General features: G+C 35.9%; 1 protein-coding gene across 2 annotated transcripts in view; it reads right to left on the reverse strand.

Moving 5' to 3' along the window:
* The window catches only part of RTN1 (reticulon 1), a 221,596-nt gene that overhangs the window by 20,419 nt on the left and 179,879 nt on the right, over nucleotides 1-21,298 (reverse strand). The window contains exon 1 of one of the 2 annotated variants that reach the window (NM_001244641.1): nucleotides 4,863-5,036. Coding sequence (NP_001231570.1) covers nucleotides 4,863-4,923 — 61 coding nt within the window. The 5' untranslated portion in view covers nucleotides 4,924-5,036. 2 annotated transcript variants of the gene reach the window in all.

A 21,298-nucleotide genomic window follows, 5' to 3' on the forward strand; every position in this document is an offset into this window, starting at 1 on the left:
TTACTACATGAAAAAGAACTGGGTAAAGAATATTGCTTCAAATAATATAAATATAAAGTGAGAGGGAGGCAAGGAGAGAGAAACCTTTTAAAAATGATAAAGAAGGAAGCGACTGCTGATTATGACAGAAAATTTCATCCACAATCTCTATTGCTATATAGTAAATCATAATGCTTTAGTGATGGAGTATCAGGAATAGTCTTGTTTTTTTGAGGAAAGAAATGTTAATTCATGGAAATGTGAGAAAAATCATAGACCTGAAGATGGGGATTTAGACTGACATTTTTAGAATTATAAATTTTTTTTATTATAGTTGATTTATAGATTGGCATTTTTTGTCAGTCTGTCTCACCCATGGTGAATCTTCCTTTAAAAAAACACTCTGCAGAGAGCCCATCTGTATCATCTAAAACAAAAACATATAATTAAAAGATAATTCTAGCCTACTGATGTGCGTCATAGTCTTTTTCTTAATTTTAGTAAGGAATAGCTCATAATGTAAAGAAATAAGTATTTGAAGTTCAGCAACTCTTTCATGTCAGTTTCTTCTATTAAATTATTTTAAATACTTTTTAATATATGTTCAATCTTGTTTTATAAAAGCTACCTAGCCATCTAGATTCCCTACCTAGCCATCTAGATGCATTTTATATGGTATACAGATACTGTAAGAATTTCAGCAAATATTAACATTAATTAATCCTAGGTGGTAGGACTTCGGGTGATCTGTGGCTTTCATTCACTTGAACCTCTTTTTGCAGAAATGGAAGTTTCACAAGTGCATGTATTATCTTCAGAAAAACAATAAAGCCATTATTATTTCCCCAAATTTTAAAATATTCTCTTATAAAGTTTCTCTTGAAAGTGATAATACACTGTGAAAAAGCTGATTTTATTTTTCAATTGAGTAATAACTACCCACATTTGATATATTATCTGTATAATGAGAGTTTTCTTTCATTAAGAAAAAAATCCCCAGATCCTTAGAGTAAGCCTGTTTTCCCAATAGATCTCATTAGAATCTGCAGAGAGGGAGTTTGTAAATGAAATTATTTATGCTGTAATGTTTGCACAAGTCTTCTAATAATACTGAACCAAATAAAAAGCTGTTTTTGGTAAAAGGAGGGATTGATCTGTCCTTATGCCTGTGTATAAAATTGTCTTCACTACATGCCATTTTCAAAACACAAGCATTTCTTTCAATTCCTGTGGCTAAAGCAGATATTCCTTCTCTGTATTTGGGGGAAGCTTGGCCATTTTGAACTAGCATCTTTCAGAACAGACTACCCTCGAGAGTGTTTCCACAATCTCAGGAAGACATGAGATTAAGACACATAACAAAAGTGTAGGACAATGACCAACACATGGATAATATTGATGGGGAAGTTTTAATGAATTGACAGTGATGGAGATGATGATGACAAAGGCAGAAATGGGTCAAGATCACTGTCTCAATTGCTCAGTTTTGCTTTGTCTTTAAAGAGATGACCTGTGTGAAAATATCTTTGAAGAAGTAGAGGAAAGTTCATTTTCTGTAACTTGGCATTAGTGAAAGAGGCAGTGAGCACTGAGATGGGACGGGTTCTGCATTTGAGGCCAGAGTCACTTTCCACTACTCAATTTGTCATTTATCAAAAAACTCTGGGCAAGTCACTCAACTTCTTTGAGCCTCATGTTGTTCACGAGGAAATGGAAAGTTCAAATGAGAAGATGTCTGACAAAATGAAAACTATGTAAGTGTGAGGGGTTATTAATTCCCCACCCCCATTACCAAGATAATGTGCATTTTTAGAAAAACCATTGAGGTAGAAACCATCTACTGAGGAGGAAGATGATAGAGCAACAAGAATCAAGGGGCTCTGGGGTCAGAGAGCCTAGGCTTGAATCCAGCCTTTGGCATCACTTGCTGTGTGCCTTGGCAGAAGCCTCAGTTCATCACCTATAAAATGGGATAATAATAAAATTTACATTTTAGGATTAGTGAATATTAAATGCAAGGATGCTAGTAAAACAATCCATGAAAGTGCCCAATAAATAATAGTATTTAATAACCATTATTAATGTGAAGATTGCCATGTATATTGCCATGTTTTATTAGGTTATTGTCTTATTATCATTTCAGCCTTACTGAGTAGACTAGGCTATGGTCTATTAATCAAGTGGGTATGAGTATCATTTTTTTAAAAAATGGGAACAGAATCTGTGTAATTAGTATAAGGTGGACTTTATTTTCTCTCTACGCATTCTTGTCTATAGCTAAAATCATATGTATTAGCAAAATAAATATAAGGTTCCTTTTGTATGTGTGCTACAGTTTTTAGGACACATTGTATCAGGGACAGCAGAGTGTTCATGATATATTCAATAGGCTGCAGTTTCTCCATGGAATGTTTAATAATATGGGTGAAATCTGAAGCTCACTTTCTTAATTCTCTTTTCCAAGCAAAATTTTCACTTCTTAACACTTATGGAGGGCATTATCAACAGTGTTACCCTGACTTTTTTTAACTACATGCATAGCTACTCCTTGATGATACCCACTTCATGATTTGTACATCAGACCTTGCTCCGCTGGTGATGGATTGGGCTACCATGACATAATACATGAATTATTACACAGAAGTGGTTTCAACCATGATTAAGTATTAAACTCACTTGAGAAGCTTTTGAAAAATATTCATGCTTAGCTCAACTGGATCAGAACCTCCAGAGGTGGGGCCCAGGAATCTTTGTTTTTTTAAAGCTTCCCAGGTGAAACTAATATGTAGCCAGTGTTAAAAACAACAGTTTTTGATAATGAGGGAACAAGTGAAGAAGACATGCTGAAAATGTTGAACAAGAATCTTATTGTAGATTTTAGTTTAGATGAAAGTTCTCCTAGGAAGAAAAAGGAATCATTTATTATTATTTTTCTTTTATGCCTGTAAACCCTTCCCCACCCCCAGTTTTTAGTCAATTTTTAGGATAATGGCTTTGTTCTATCTGGCAAAAGAAAATCAATGGTACTGAAGACTACCAAAGGTCATAGAGTGTAAAAGACCCTCAATGATCCTGCATTAATCTTCATAAGCTGCTGTATACTGGACGTGTAAATGATTATCTTCAATGGACAAATTATGGTATGTTGTATTATTTTCTGATTACAAATGTCCATATGTTAAAAAAAAAAACCCTTGTAAGAATGTCAACTCAGGCAAAACAGATAGGATTGTGATGAAATCGTGTCTTAAATCCTACACAAATAAGAAAGAGAATCTGCCATTTTTGGTACCTATTTGTGGTAAGAATAGAGGAAATCCATAAGCATAGTCTAAATACCAACTCTGTTATGTCCACCTAAACTTGGTATTCTATCAAGACGTGGATGTTTGTTGAGTGTGTTATAGAGAATAAACTGGATGAATCTACAGAATAAGAATGAAATGTTACCAAGGATTTTCACAGCTGTTTCCTGTACAAAACATATACTAGTCCACATAGTTGTCAGCATTCTGTAAAACTATGCCCCTAAATTGCCACACATTTCTAACTACCTGGCTTTTAAATTTATTAGGTCCATTAATTTACTTTTGACAGTTGTATTTCCAATAGACCCACATAATTTGAACTAGACCATTGTATTTTATGTTGTTGCCACCCAACCAACAAATAAGAGGCAGGGCAAATTCTGAGGTTCATATTTACTTTTTCTTTGCTTAAAAAATTTACCAAAGAAAAACTCCATGGGGCATTAAAGATGAAAAGGCATCCTATTCTTTTTGTGATGCAACAATACAGAGGAAGATGCCAGATTTTTCTTTTTTAATCATCTTCTGCTCCAGAGTATTCTTGGTCCCCTGAGGGATGCTGCAACCCTGCAGGTTAAGTCAAACGCGCCTTCTTCAGAACCGTATTTGTTAAATATTAAAAGACACTTCATATTACAAATACCCAAGGTTACAACACAGAGTTCATTCTTGCAAAGTCTCTCTTTCTCCTAGTAATCTCATACTGAGTGAGGTGAAAAAGAGAATCTTAATGTAACAAAGGAGAGATGGAGATGTGTGAAGTATGAGGCTGAATAAAAATGGCTGAAAAGCAATCCAAGCGAGGCTGGAGGGTGGCCACACCCAGTGCTAATATGGACTGTTTCAAAATAAATCTGTTATACCAGAGGGCAACTGGCATTGTTTTTTTTTTTTTTTTCATTTCCCTCCATTTGTTCCACATATACCCATTATCACTAAACAGTAGTTACAGGTTACCCCAAATGACAGACAAAAAACCCCGAAATATTTCAAAGTGAATCATCCTAATATGTGTCTACGCCATCATATTTTCGGGATTTCAAGAGCTACTCTCCATTTCCAGTTTCCTTTGTGTGGCCACAAATAACAACCTTGAAATGGGTGTGTCCCTCTTAAAAGGATGCACTTCTGCCTTCACGGTTAATGGTTAATGGTTCTATCAGGAGATTTTAACCTTTTGGCAGGAATTAAATGCACTGGGATGCTTGGAACAATAAGAAAGCATTTTAACTCTGGGAATGAGAAGAGATTAAACAAGTACTGAATGGTTAGCAGATCCCAAAAGAGCTCCAGGAGGAGGCAAAAGATGCATTATTTAAAATATTAGCATGACAACAAGAAAACAAAGGGGTAGGGATGGGGTGGGGGTTTAAAAAAAAAAGATAGGAAAAGAAAAAAAAAATCAAACACCATCCACTTTGATTTTTGACATAACAAGTTTACTCCCCCCAAAAGAAAGCTCTTGGGTATAAAAGCATGCATAGGTCCCACAGGTGAAATGATGCACAATGGCCGAGTCCGGGTCCCGGGGTTCCCGTGTGCCGCAGGCATGCACAACTGAAATAAAGAGAATACCCTGACTTTTCCAGTTGCTCCACACACAGTCCATCTTGGTGGAATCGGCAGTGGCCTGCATCGTGCGGGCTTCGGGGGCTCGCCGTAGCTGTCCTCGGGGGCGCTGAGCGGGCACTCAGGCGGCGGTGCCCTGGCTGCAGCGGTGCTCGCGGTGGCCGCGGCTGCAGACTGACTGAGGCTGCACCAGCCGGCGCGCGCGGCGAGGGGCGGCGCGTCACGGCCGCCGCAGTCTCCGCGGCAGCGAATCAGCACCGCGCAACCCCGGCTGCCCTGGCTGCCAGCGCGCAAGGGGATGCGGGATCCGCTGGACCGGAGAGGTTGGCTCACCGCCCTGGGGGTGCTGCTCTGGAGACGGTTACGCCGGTTCTGACTGGGAAGGCGCAAAAGCCGCCAGGCGCCGGGAGGTTTGGGAGAAGAGAGGAGAAAGGGCCAAGGGTAGCAACGAGAGTACAACAGGCTGTTTCTGGGACTTCCTGAATGGCATGGTGCATTTTCTAGAAATGTCTTAGAAACCCAAGAAACTTGTTGTATAAGACATAGTTGATGGCAGTATAAATCTCAGGCTTTTAGTATCATGTCCCCTAGCTGTCCGCTTCGCTCACTCACTCCAACATTTATGTTCCGGCCACACTTCATTTTAATTGCCTACCATCTTCCAAACAACTGCGAGATTCTCTCTCCTCTTTTGCAACAGTCCATGGCTATCCAAAACTTTTGTTGGCATGCACCAATCACCACAAAGAAACCCTAGCCTTGTGTCTTTCTCCTGTTGCCCATCTTCTCCAACTTTGTCTGTGGGGTGAATAAATAATATCAGAATGTGGTGCCTTTAGGTTCCAGATCAAAAGCCCTTGGACTCTGGTACACGGAGTTATTGGTCACTGCAGTGATACTCCAAGAGTAGTCAGTTGTGGGGACATCCACAGAGAATTCAGAGAAGCAAAGGGCATTTTTCCTCAGCAACATCGTATTTGGGATTGAGTGTTGAGGGATGATGGATGTGGGTGGTGTGTATAACTGGGGAGATAAAGTTGGTTTCCAAGCCCAGTGGGTCAAGGGTTTCAGTGGTCCTCAGCTAAACACAAATGTCAGTGGGAAATGAGAAAAATGGGTCACAGTGATCTACTCTTCAACTCTTAGCATGAAATACTTTATCGGATTATATTCCAAGGTGTTGAGAAAATGGACAGGGGATAGGTGATGTGTTTTGATGTGGAAAAAGTAGGAAGAGCACAGAGAAGGACTGGAAGTTGGGCACTGTCTTGGAAAAGTCCTGGTGAAGGGGATCCCTGAAGAGACAAGACACAGCATGAGGACAAAAGATGCCTTGGGAGCCGCAAGGGCATATAGAAGAAAGAGTCCCCACCTCATTTGTTGTAGCAGGGCCTTATTCATTACACAGAATTTCTCTCTCCCTCATGGATCAATGTAGCCTTCACAATTCCTCAGCAGTTCCCAGAGGTATTCCTTTCCAGACTCAAATCTACATTCGTACATCCTGTGCCAGCAAGGGCCTAAGGACAGCAATATCAAGGTTATACTTGCAGACATGACTTATCTTTCATTTTATGAAGCATATATACTTTAAAATATGGTCATTAGGGGCATGCATTTTTTTTTTAGAATACAAGCTTCCAGAGAAACCGGCTAAGCCCTTCTATATATCTTTGTAACACATGTGAAATTAAGAAAGCTTAATAAATGATTTCAGGAAGATGATTTGGCACTTCTAGGCATCTGAAGTCTATAGGAATGAGATTGTCAGAGCTTCTATTGGGGCTGATGGGAAAGAAAAACAGTGACCACATCATTACAAAGCACTTTTCAAACTGACCTGTTCTAAAGGTGATAGCGACTTTGTTATATTTATATTCCCTATCTATTCCCACCTCCCAATTTTTTTTCATCATCATGGTCATGTTGAGAATTCAGTCAGCAAAATACTGAAAAGACTGGCACTTAATTACAAATTCTCACCGCATAATGTGGGGTTGAACAAGCTGCAAATTGGTGGGGACAAGACTCAGAAGCATGGAGAGAGAAAGAGCTGCCAGGTAGGCTGTTGCTGTTCTGGCCACTTTTCAGTCGGAAACCTTTCGAGCCTTGGCCACTAGGAGGCACTGCCCATCCAATGATAGCCCCAGACATCAGCTTCAGTACAGAAGGTGCCCCAGGTATCTTGAGCGGTGAGTATTTAGTGTCATGTTGCTAAAGCCAGTGTGTGTGTTACTAATCTGATAGTAAGTACTGGGAGCAGTACATCCCTAGCAAGGAAGAGGAGGCAGAGGCAAGCTCTCTCTCAGGTGGAGGGTAGCTGTGTCAGAATTCTTGACACAAGTTTTCATTGGCCACACAGTTGACCTTGGAATGTCATTTTAGCTGAAAGACCACCTTCTCTTCAGTCATGCTAAATCTGGAGAGAGAAGCTTGATGGCACCCCCCAGAAATATAGCAGTTTGATAGTTGAAGATTGAAGAGATGAAATGTCTGATGCCACAGACAGAGACACACACTAGTGAAATAAGAATTGGGGGGGCTTTAAACTAATGCACAGGAGGTAAGAGAAACGCATTAAAACCATAATAAAGGAAAATCAATCAGGCAGAAGAGTATGAGGAACTTGGCTGCGGATGTGGGTATTAGGCCTACCTGTGTTACAAACTTTAGTGATATGGCTTTCAGCAATCATTTATCATCCCTGGACCTCTCTCTCATATAATATAAATGAGTTATAGGCTTAGATGTCTATATCTATGAAATAGTAAGAATTTATTTCCCATAGTAGGCAGGTGTGCTTTCTTGCACAAGTTTCCACAAAGTACTAATTGAAAGCTCTTGGCAAGATCAAAATGATAAAATGGGTAGAAAAGATATGTAAATTGTCCTTAAGCAGTGAAAGAAAACAGAAAGCAAAATAAAGCTTGCTAAAATTGGGCAGGAACCTCTACTGTCTTTAAACCAGGAGAGAACAGATAGGCTTTGTATGCAGCAAGCTCAGAAGTTGGTTTAGGTGCTGCCAGGAGAGGAAGCGATTTCTTTAGCTTTCAGGATGAAACTATGCATTAGTTTCTCCTAAAGAGAAGTAAAATAGTCAAATTTTATAATCTCATCCTAGATGAAGATGAATATTGAAGGCTACCATGTCCAGAGTGGCTGTATTGTGTTTTGTCTACTATAGCATCAGTACTTTTACTGATGGATTCGGTGGCACCTACATTTATTAATAAATACTTACTAAGCATCCACTGTATTCTAGACACTGCTCTAAGCATAAAGCAAAGTTCCTATCTTTAAGAAGAAGAGTGTATGAGGGGCAAATAATAATAAAAGACATGTGTATATATATATGTATATATATATATATATATATATATATTTCACTTGTGGAAAAGTGTAATGGGGAAAATAAAGCGGGTAAAAGGGGATAGAGAAGGGGGTGGGTGGATATTTGCTGTTTTATAAGGAGAGTCAGTGAAGGCCTAAGATAAAATTAGAGCAGACACCCAATGGAAGAGAGGAGAAAACCATTAAGATGTATGGAAGAAGAGCACTTACAGATGCACTGAGTTTTCAGGACAGAAATAACAGCTGGTAAACTACATCAAACACTCTCACGGAACTCCTTGGTTTGTTTGTTTGTTTGTTTTTAATGTTCTGGTAAGTATAGCAATTGGAAGGAAAGGCACAGAAGCCCCCCTCCAAAAAAAGTATTATTATCAAAGAACACTAAGAACTCTGCTTTATGCCATATTATCAAAGTATTATTATGATCAAAGAACACTAAGAACTCTGCTTTATGCCATATGGAATAAGGAAATTTAAAGGAACAAGCAATTTGATACATGACCTACTGTACCAAAACCATGCACAAATTATCTTCAATACAAACAAAAGATTAGCACTTGTTACTTGCCAGCTGCCTTTTCATGTGATATTTGTTTCATTGTTACAAGATCCCTATGAGGTAGATAGTGTTTACCTTCATCTTCTTGATTCATTTAGTCAGTCAATCTACAAATGTTTATAGAGTCCACATAAAGCACCTGGCTGTAAATGCAAAGGGAAGTGCCCACTGAAAATATGAGTCTACTGGGGGAAGATTTACACATAAATGGGTAAGTGCAATCAGCAAATCATTTGAGTAGGAAAGAGTGGATACACAAAACAGAGGATGTTTAGGGGCAGAGGTTTCAGGAAAGGCTTATGAATAGGGGTAATTAAGCTGAGTTATGAATAAGAAATAGGATCGTCAGTTTGAGTGAAGGGCTTTCTTGGCAGACAGATGTGGAAAATTAATTACAGAAATGTGCAGAGGCCAGACTGTGATAGTAATACTATCAATAAATGAGGGGGACACTGCAGGGTTTTAAGAAGAGTAACATGAGAAGTTGAATAATTCATCCATATTTGGCTGAGAATTTTCCAGAATTGATAAAAGACAAATTCTAGCCCTGAGCAAGACAAGAAAGAAATCAATATGCTGACCCATATCACAGCGAAACTGCAAGGCACCAAAAATAAAGTGAAATCTTAAAAGCAGGTATAAAAAAAGACAGATTACCACAGAGAAATTGTTAGACCAACAGCAATCTTTTCATTAACAGAAGCCAGAAGACAATGAAATAATGTCCTCAAAGTAGTGAGGAAGAATAAAAGTTGTCTAGAATTCTGTACACAAGAAGACTAATATAGGCATATTCAAATACATAAGAAATAAGAGAATTTACTAGTGGCAGACTCTGCAGAAAAATCTACCAAAGATAGAACTCCAGAAAGAAGAAAACTGAACCTAAAATCAGTTAAAAGGAAGAAGTGAAATGCATGAAAGAGTGCTGAGCATAAACATCAATGATGACTAATCTGGGGGGAGGGTTATAAAAAGAAAGGCGAAACAAACGTTAACAAAATAGAACACAGGTATTAGGGAGTGATAAGAGTAAAAGCACTCTAAGATCCTATTATTGCTCAGGAGGAAGATAGAGATATTTGGGCTATGAAAAGGTCGAATTTATGTGTTAAATATTTAAGGGTCACCACTAAAAGAAAATAACTAGAACATATAACTTCTAAATGAATAACATGTATAAATGAGGTAATTAATACAATCACATTAGTCAGAAAAAGGGAAAATGATAAGCAAGGAAAATAACTAATAAACAAAAAGCACAAAGTATTAAAAATACTTCTAAATATATCTAAATTAAAAAAAGATGAAAGCTCTTAGACTGGATGAAAAAGATCTAGCCAGAGGATGTTTACAAAAGAAAACCCTAAAACATACTGACAGAAAAGTTCTAAGTAGAAATGGAAAAAGCTATACCAGATTAATAAATTTTTATAATAGTGACTTTGCTAAATTTACTTACTGATTTTAATTGTATGTATATTCTTTTAAACTGTATATATGCATATCTTCTCTTGAATAAAAATGGCTTTATTGCTTCCCTTCCAATCTATACTTTGATTTCTTTAGCTTGACTTACTGCATTGGCTAGGATTTCTACTATGATGTTGAATAGAAGTGATAACAGGGACTATCCTTTGTCTTATTCTTAAATTAAGGGGGGAAAGTGTGCTCAAAATTTTGCCATTAAGTATAATACAGGCTGTGAATTTTTTAGCTCTTCTTTATCAGAATAAGACAAATTCCTTCCGTCACCATTTTTCTAAGTTTTTGTCATGAACAGATATTGAATTCTATCAAATGCTTTTATTGAAGCTAGTGAGATGATCACATGGGTTTTCTCAGTTTTATTAATATATAAATTACATGGATTGCATTTTGAATGTTAAATCAAACTTTCATTCCTAGGATAAACTTCATATGGCCCTGATGTGACATCCTTTTTATACACTGCTGTTCAATTTGGATTCAATTTGTTAATGTTTTAAATAAAGATTTTGTATCTGTATTCATGAGGATATACTGTCCTCTTTCTTGTCTTGTAATATCTTGCTTAAGTTGTTGCATCAAGGTTATATTGGTCACACAAAATGAGTTGAAAAGCATTAATCCCTCCAATATTTTCCAAAGAAGATCATGTAAGACGATATTCTTTTTAGAATGTTTGCAAGAATTCAGCCATGTACATGTTTCTTTTCATTTATGATATTTGTTTTGCTTTATCTTCTTTCTTAATCATTTTGTTGGAGGTTTATCATATAATTAATTGGTTGTAAAGAATAAAATTTTATTTGTTGTTTTTTCTCTTTTGTATATCTGCTCTCTATTTTATTCTATTATTTTTATTCTTATTTTCTTCTTTTACTTTCACTTGCTATTCTTTTATTAGCTCCCTAAAATGGAAGCTTATATTATTTTCATTGTCTCTTCTTTTCTGATACTTCAAAGTATAAAAAGCCCTCTAAACACTGTAACTGCATCCTACAAGTTTTGATTCATTATGTCAGTGCTATTGTTCAAAATTATTTTCCAATAGGCATTCTGAGTTTTTTCTTTGGACCACTGATTATATAACACTGTAAGATTTTGAGGATTGTTCTAACTATCCTTATTGTTTATTTTCAGATTAATTATTCTGTAGTCAGGTAACAAATTCTGTATAACTTTAATCCATTAAAATTTGTTGAGAATTGCTTGAGGGCCTAGAATATGATGTATTTTGATATATATGTCTAGTGGACTTGAAAGTATATTCTGAAGTTTTAAGGGGAAGTGTTTTATAAATGTCAATTAGGTCATATTAATTAACAATATTTTCTATAAGAATGTCAGATATAATTATATGTACAGTCTAAACATGGCAGGTTGATTAAGAATTTATATTATGTATCTATTTTTAATATTTAATACTTTAAATGTAAATGTAAAAATATTTACTATTTTAAATAGATATATATCATTAAAAATTAGTCATGGAGATAGATGCATGCAGTGGGAAGAGTAGTTGATTGGGGTTGAGGGCCCATATGCAGTAATACTGCTTTTCCTTCCTCCATTATAGTAAATAACTACCACTACAGGAACAGGTATTCCACACACATCTAAATACACAAGGTGATCTGCTACTCTGTAGTCTAGAGTAGGTCTGTGACCTTTCTGAGACAGCTCCCACAAAAATAGTAAATAGTGAACCCCATGCAGGTAGTAGGAAGTACTGGTTATTTATTCTAGTTGGACTTTGAAAATGTTTAACTTTTGACATAAATATCTGTGAAGCACATATATTTCCTTTTGCTGTTTTCAAGCTGACATGCACATTAGAGTGGGGAAATTCAGACGGTTTCTTGAACTAACAGTGATAACTAAAATACTCTAAAATACTTTTTGATAACATATTTTAGTCACACACTTAACATAAAACATAGATCATCTACAGTTTTAAGCCAAAAGGCAGAAGAAGTGCATCTTTTATTGCTTTTAGTTTCAGTATTCTGTGGTTTTCTACCTTTGTGCTAAAGAATGAAACTGATGTAACTGCTTGCTACTTACTAAATCAGACACTATATTGAGCTCTTAAGAGAATATCCAAAACAGAAGAAATGTCATTCTCTTTCTCTGGGTCTTTTGAGAAACTTGACCAAAATTATAAATTATTCAAAGTTCCTGTTGAGCACTGGTGTTTTTCTATGTAACTAACTGTTCAGAGAACAGACCAAATGAGAACTTCATAATGAGAAGGTTGATGTGAAATACACTTATTAACAATCAAGAGCCCTGGACAGCTGCTCAGTTTTTGTATTTCCTCTATACACCCATTCACCCCATTTTTTGCTAATTATTATGGCAAATGCGTGGGGGGGGGGCATTGGTTAGGCCTGACAACTTATGCTTTTAGATCCTCTTAAGGAGAGCTTTCTGGTTGAGTAGAAATCTTTCCTAAAAAGTTGGCAGGATTTATGAACCGCAAGAGAAGACTTAAATGTCTTTTTGAATGCTCAAATTGCAAGTTCCTTTTGGGGAGAGGATATTAAAATACCTTCAGGGTCTATTTCATTGGCAGCTTAGAATGCAAAGTATTTTATTTTTAAACTTCTAAATTTGAAAACAAGACAGGCTAGGTTAAATATTAAAGTTTTCTAAAGCTGAATGGGCTCCTTTGGAGCTCAGTTTTTCTGCGTGAAGTACAAAAACAACTTTCTAAAACTCCTAGGCAGGAACATTACTCTTCTGATGATTTGTGATTAGATGAACTAATCAACTTCAGTTGGTAACATCCTTGGTAAGGGTTTAAAATTCTAGAACAGATGCATTTTTCTAGTCTTACACAGACAATTTCATTCTGAAAGTCTCCTGAGAGGCATACACCACATATAGGAATCCATCTTCAGCCTTTTCACTGTCATACACTTCACAAATAAGTGTGGACACACTCACCATGCTCTGTCCATTCACTAAAGGGAAGAAGGCTTGATTAGCTGATTAGTGTTGAGCTATAAGGCCTTCTAATTATCCTGATGATCTCACTCATGTTGACATGATCAGGCACCAGGAACTCTGTTTTATCCAGGACTAGAAGCAGCTTCTCACCTTTGTATAGTTCTACTATTACTAGGATTTTGGTAGGATGCTGCTCTTGGATAAGGAGGACATCTTCTACTCTTTGTTCAAAGGCTGGACGTTGTTTGAAGGTTTTTTCTGGTGGCATGGTGCTACAGGCTGGGCAGGGCAGCCAGGCGGAGGGTCTCTGCAGCTCCAGGCCACAGCAATGGCTCTGACTATGAAAGCAGCATCTCTTCTAGTTAACAGTATTATTCAAATAATCTAGCTCCTTACTAATTTTTTGTCTGTGTATCTGTCAGATATTAAAAGAAATACATCACAACTTCTAACTTTGAAGTTGATTTGTCTATTTTCCCTTCAATTTTGTCAATTTTTACTTTTTATATTTTGAAGCTTGTTATTGGGCACTTATAGATTTAAGATTCTCACGTCTTACAGTGAAATCAATCCTTTTATCACTATGAAATGTTCCACCTTTATCGTTAGTAATACTCCCTGACTTAAAGTCTAGTTTGGCTGATATGGAGATACCCTCAAAACCTTTCTTTTGATTAGTGTCTGCATATATCATTTCCATTCTTCACTCTTCAAACCATCTGTATCTTTATATGTTTTTATAAACAGCATACATTTTTATAATCTGTTATGTTATTTTCATATTTTATTCTGTTCAGTCACCATTTTGAATATTTCTATTGAGCTAAGTTCATTAACTCTCTTATTCTGTGTCCAAAGACCTATTAAATGTATCCAATTAGGTTTTAATTTCAGAAATTTCATTTTTCAGTTCTAAGAAATTCACTTGATTTTCTTTTAATAATTCCATTTCTTGGTTTAAATTCTCCATCTTGTTTCACATATTTATAATAGTTATTTTATTTTTTGGCTACTCCTGCGGCATGTAGAAGTTCCCAGGCCAGGGATCAAACCCACAGCACAGCATTCGCTAAGACATATCAGTAATGAAGCTGGATCCTTAAACACTAGGCCACCAGGGAACTACCATAATAGTTATTTTAAAATATTATCTCACTCCAATATCCACATATTGATAGGATCTGTGGGTCTGCTTCTTTTTTGTTTATCAGTCACATATTCTTGCCTTACATACCAAGAATTTTTTATAGTATAATGGGTATTTTGTATACAACCACCATGAAAACTGATAGCTGATGCTAATTTCCCACAGAACGGGTTAACCTTTCCTTCGTTAAAAAGATAGGTTGATCACATCTTTTCAATCAGGAACTAAACTGAGTCATGGTGTATTGCTGGACACATTTCAATATACAAAAACTGTACTCACATAAAATAGGAAAGTTATTTGTAAAATATAACAGCTAGATTACCTATCATAAGAGTAACAAATATATAAGGATACTAGGAATACATGTAATTCTGTAGAAACGTAAGGAAAAAAGTATAAAACCTTTTAAAAAGGATATAAAGGAATCTTAAATAAAAAAATATTAGATGCTAGGAAGACCTACTGTTACAGAGATGAAAATTCTCCCTAAAATCATTTTGTAAATTCAAAATAAAGTGAATCAACTGACAAGGGATTAATCTCCAAAATTTATAAACACCTTCTGCAGCTCCATACCAAAAAAACAAACAACTCCATCAAAAAAATGGGCAGAAGATCTAAACAGACAGTTCTCCAAAGAAGACATATGGATGGCCCAAAAAAACATGAAAAGATGTTCAACATCACTCATTATTAGAGAAGTGCAAATCCAAACCACTATGAGGTACCAACTTACACCAGCCAGAATGGCCAGCATCAAAAAGTCTACAAACAATAACTGCTGGAGAGGGTATGGAGAAAAAAGAACCCTATTACACTGTTGGTGGGATTGGAAATTGGTGCAACCACTGTGGAAAACAGTATGGAGATGCCTCAGAAAACTAAAAATAGAACTACCATTTGATCCAGCAACCCCACTCCTGGGCATCTACCCAGAGAAAACCACAACTCACAAAGACACATGTACTCCGATATTCATTGCAACACTATTTGCAACAGCCAAAACATGGAAACAACCTAAATGTCCATCAAAAGAGGAGTGGATAAAGAAGATGTGGTACATGTACACAATGGAATATTACTCAGCCATTAAGAAGAACGAAATACCGGCATTTTTAACAACATGGATGGACCTAGAAACTATCATGCTAAGTGAAGTCAGTCATACAATGAGACACCAACATCAAATGCTTTCACTGACATGTGGAATCTGAAAAAAGGACAGACTGAACTTCTTTGCAGAACAGATGCTGACTCACAGACATTGAAAAACTTGTGGTCTCCAGAAGAGACAGTTTGGGCAGTGGGGGGATGTGCTTGTGTTGTGGGATGGAAATCCTGTGAAACTGGATTGTGATGATCATTATACAACTACAGATGTGATAAATTCATTTGAGTAGTAAAAAAAGAAAAAAATTCAATCAAAACAAACTTTTTCATAGTTCTTGACAAACTAATACTAAAATTCAAGTAGAGGAAGGAAATGCCAAAAACAGCACAATTTTGAAAGAGAAAATGATGAAGGAGGGGAAGAGAAAGAAGACAAATGAAAAAAAAAAGATTCCCATCTTTTGGGTATCAAAAATTAAAAAGTATTATAATTTAAAAAATATAATATTGATAAACAATAGTTAAACAGGCTCATGGAACCAACTAGAAACCTATAAATGAACCAATTATATAAAAAATTTTGGTATGGGTATAGTAGTAGAAGTATTACTGTTACTACTACCTATAAAACACTTTGGCAGTGTTTTCAGTAATTTACATATATTAATTCATTTGAAATGGTGACATAATTCAGTGGTAAAGGAAGACTTAGTCAATAAAAGGTGCTGGAGGGAGTTCCCATTGTGGCTCAGTGGTAACAAATCTGACTAGTATCCATGAGGATGCAGATTTCATCCCTGGCCTTGATCAGTGGGTTAAGGATCTGTCATTGCCATAAGCTGTGGTAGGTCACAGACGTGGCTCAGATCTGGTGGTGCTATGGCTGTGGCATAGGCCGGCAGCTGTGGTTCTGATTCGACCCATAGCCTGGGAATTTCCATGTGCCAATGGGTGCTGCCCTAAAAAGACCAAAAAAAAAAAAATTGCTAGAATAATTGGCTAACTATCTGGAATAAGAAAAAATTATAAGAGTTAAGTTTCTAACTCATACTGTATATAAAAATAAATAACAGGAATTCCCGTCGTGGCGCAGTGGTTAACGAATCCGACTAGGAACCATGAGGTTGTGGGTTCGGACCCTGCCCTTGCTCAGTGAGTTAAGGATCTGGCGTTGCCGTGAGCTGTGGTGTAGGTCGCAGACGTGGCTCGGATCCCATGTTGCTGTGGCTCTGGCGTAGGCCAGTGGCTACAGCTCCAATTCGACCCCTAGCCTGGGAACCTCCATATGCCATGGGAGCGGCCCAAGAAATAACTAAAAAGACAAAAAAATAAAATAAAAAAATAAAAAAAAATAACAAATGGTTTAATGATTTAGTCTGAAAATAAAAGTTTTAGAAAAATGAAAGTATATAGCTTCATAATACCAAAGGGTAGAAGTTTCACTCTTTTTTGGGTCTTTTTAGGTCCACACCCATAGCATATGGAGGTTCCCAGGCTAGGGGTTGAATCACAGCCATAGCTGCCTGTCTACACCAGAGCACACCAATGCCAGATCTAAGCTGCATCCGTGACCTCCACTGCAGCTTGTGGCAGCACCAGGTCTTTTAATCCACTGAGTGAGGCCAGGGATAGAACCCAAATCCTCATGAACACCAGTTGAGTTCTTAACCTGCGAAGCCACAACAGGAATTCCAGAAATGTCACAAATTTAAAAGGAAAATTGTGGTTACTTGGATTACATTAAACCCCTCAAGTTTGATAATTGAGAATATAAACAAAGGGAAAAGAAAAGCCACAAGAAGACATAGGGAAAGAATGTCTTCAAATTAATACCAAAAGAAATCCAACAGGAGAACAAGAAAAAATACAATAGACAATTCCTATAACTGGAAATACTTTGAGCCAGTAAACACAATAAAAATGTGCTTTTTGACTAATCAGGGAAATAAAAATAAATACCACTATGAAATATTTTCATTGCTGAAACTAGAAAAAATTAAATGTTTGATTTTACTAAGTGTTGGTGAAGACGCAGAAACAGCAAAACAGATAATGCTAGATCTGTAGAACAATTTAGTAATTTCTAGTAAAGCTGAAATGCATACCTTGTGGCCTAGCAATTCCACTTCTGGGTATCTACTCTAAAAAAATCTCAAACTTGTGCACAAGGAGATATGAGAAAGTTGCCCACTACAGCAATGTCACTAAACTTTCAGTAGGGAAATTGAAGAACTGCATTATTCATATAATGGAAGTCTATATAGCAGTTAAAAAGAATTAACTAGGATTTCACAAATTAATATACCTAACTCTGAAAATAGAATAAGTTAAAAAAAATGCAACTTGAAAAAGAATATATGTAACATAACTTCTGGCAATAGTAAAGAAGCCGCCAAATTATCTCTGAAAACCAACTATGAAACTGGACAAACTTGCCAAAGACAACCATTTCACAGCTCTAGAAATCAACTAAACACAAAATCAAACCGAGAAGCATTTACACTTAAAAAACTGCTAATATTTCGGTAAGAAAAGTAGGAATTTGTTGTGTGTTCGATCAGGACTTCTTTCATCCCCATCCCACCCTACTGTTACCAAGGTTAGATTCTCTGTGAAAACACACAGCTCCTGATTTAGATTGGAGTTGAAAAATCCACACTCAGAGGTGTTCTCAATAAAAGACTTGAAAACTGACTGAACTTCAAATGTGTTTCTCAGATCATATACAAATCCATTGGTTTCAGACTGAAGCTTTACTGATGACTTGAAATGTGAAAGCACAGAGCAATCATTAGCTGTCTGCTAAACTCTGTAAACACAAGGGGGAAACTTAGGGAGCCAGGATTTTTTTTTCTGAAAATTAAAATAATACTGAGCAGAAATATCATGTCAGGAAACTCATATTAAGTCCAGGAAAATTACTAAAAACAAAAACAAAAGAAAAATCCAAATAATGGCACAAATTCTCAATTAAAAAGTCAGAATCAAAATGACTAGTTTTCAATTAAAAAATTACTAGATATGTAAGAAACAGGAAATTATGATCCATAATTTAGAAAAAAAGCAATCAATAAAATTTGAATGAGAACAAATATTGATTTAGTAGACAAAAACTACAAAGAAGCTACTATGAATATATTTAAAGACTAAAAGGAAATAACATTTAAAGAATTTGCAAAAAAAAAAAAATAGAATCACAATGAGTCAACAAAAAGCAAATACTGATGAAGATACAGAAACTCTAAAAGGAGCCAACTGGAAATTTTGGAGATTAAAAGTACAATAAATAAAAATTAAAATTCACTAGGTGTACTCAATAGCAGATGTAAGTAATTTAGCATAATAGAGTACTGAATGTGAAGATACATAAATAGGAATGATCTAATCTGAAGAACAGAAGAAAAATCTTAAAGAAAATGAACAACACCACAGAGATTATGGTATAATATCAAGTGTATCAACATACATATAACAGGAGTTCAGAAAGAGAGAGGAGAAAGTGACAGAAGAATGTTTTAAGAGGTAATCATTGAAAAATCTCCAAATTTGATTTCAAAAACTCTAAAACATTTAAGAAGCTCAGCAAACTTCAAGTAATTTAAATATAAAGTGACCTATATCTAGACATACATTTTCCAAACTGTTAAAGAAAGAAAACACTGAAACAGCAAGTGAAGAATGATTCGTTACATAAAAGTATCAATATTAATAATGACTGACTTCTCAGAAACAATGAAGATGAGAAAGAAGTTGAATGACATTCAAATGCTGAAACACACACTATCATCCAAGAATTTTATATATAACAAAATTATTTTGTGAAAACGAAGGTGAAATAAAGATATTCCTAGATGAACAAAGAGAGAATTCATTGCTAGCAGACTTGCTTTAGAAAAAATGCTAAGGAAAGTCTTTCAGGTAGAAAGGAAATTACCCAAGGCAGCAACTAAAATCCACAGAAAGAGTTCTAGAAAGAGTAAATACATGGATGAATAAAATAAATTGTATAAATTAATCTTTTCTCTTTTTTCTATTCATTTATTTAAAAGACACGAGTGAGAGGCAATAATCCTAACAATGTATTATTGAGTTAGTAACATATATGCATTTCAACTTATCAAGAAGACAAAAATATAAATATATATGCACCCAACAACAGAACTCCAAACTAAATATAACAAAAACTCAAAGAACTAGAGAGAAATAGACAATTAAACAACAATCGTTAGAAACATCAACACCCTACTTTCAACAATCGATAGAATTATACAGAATATCACTATAATAACACTATAAAATGAATAACACTATAATATAACTAGAGCTAACTGACATCTGTAGAACACACCACACAACAACAGCAAAATACATATTCTTGTCAAGTGCACATGGAACATTCTCCAAGATAGAATATACATTAGGCCATAAAGCAAGACTCGAAACATTTTAAGAAGATAGAAACCATACAAAATATGTTGTCTGGAGTTCCTGTCATGGCTCAGTGGAAACAAATCTGACTAGCATTCATGAGGATGCAAGTTTGATTCCTGGCCTCCCTCAGTGGTTTAAGGATCAGGTGTTGCCGTGAGCTGTGGTGTAGGCCAGCAGTTATAGCTCCGATTTGACCCCTAGCCTGGGAAGCTCCATATGCTGTGGGTGTGGCCCTAAAAAAAAAAAAGAAAGAAAAGAAAAAGACAAAATATATTGTCTAACCAGAAGGGAATTAATAACATAAGGAAATTTGAAAATTCACAAATATGTTGAATTTAATTAATACACTTGTAAATAAGTACTTCTAATGGGTCAAAGAAGACATCACAGAGAAATTAGGAAACACTTCAAAACAAGTGAAAAACAAAAAGTTAAGGGTATAGCTAAAGAATAATTAGATAGAAATGTATAGCTTTTTTAGAAAGAACATATCAATAACCTAATCTTTTACCTTAAAAAACTAGAAAAGCAGCACAAAACAAACCCAAAGCAAACAGATGAAAGAAGTAATAGAGATTAGGAGTTCCCACTGTGTCACAGCAGAAACAAATCTGACTAGAATACATGAGGATGCCGGTTTGATCCCCAGCCTTGCTCAGTGGGTCAGGGATCCAGCACTGCCCTGAACTGTGGTGTAGGTTGCAGACACGGCTTGGATGCCATGTTGCTGTGACTGTGGCAGAGGCTGGCAGCTGTAGCTCTGTCCGATTTGACCCCTAACCTGGGAACTTCCATATGCTGCACCCTCAATAACAACAACAACAACAACAAAAAACAAAACAAAACAAAAAAAAGTGATAGTGATTAGAGTGGAAATTAATGAAATAGAGAAAAACAAGAAAGAAAATAAATGAAACTAAAAATGAGTTCTTTGAAAGACCCAACAAAATTAGGGAACTTTTAGCTGGAAAAAAATATCCAGAGAGGTCTCAGATATTACTAAAATCAGGAATGAAGGAGGAGACATTCCTACCAAACTTACAGAATTAAAAACAAAAATACTGTGAACAACTGCAGATGAATATATTAGATAACCCAGATGAAAAGGATAAATTTTTAGAACTACCAAAACTGACCCAAAGAGAAACAGAAAATATCAATAGATTGAGATGAAAACACACTGAATTAGTAATTTTCAAACTTTTACAAAGAAAAGCCCAGGTTCAGATGGTTTCACTGGTGAATTTAAAGATGACTTATCACCAATCCTTCACAACTTTTCCAAAAAGACGAAGGTATAGGAAAACTTTCCATTTTGGTCTATGAGGTCAGTGTTGTCCTAATGCTAAGCCAAACAAAGCATCATGAGAAAAGAGAATGATAGATCCATATCCCTTATGATTA

The sequence above is a fragment of the Sus scrofa genome, chromosome 1, assembly GCF_000003025.6.
Source record: "Sus scrofa isolate TJ Tabasco breed Duroc chromosome 1, Sscrofa11.1, whole genome shotgun sequence".
NCBI lineage: Eukaryota > Metazoa > Chordata > Mammalia > Artiodactyla > Suidae > Sus > Sus scrofa.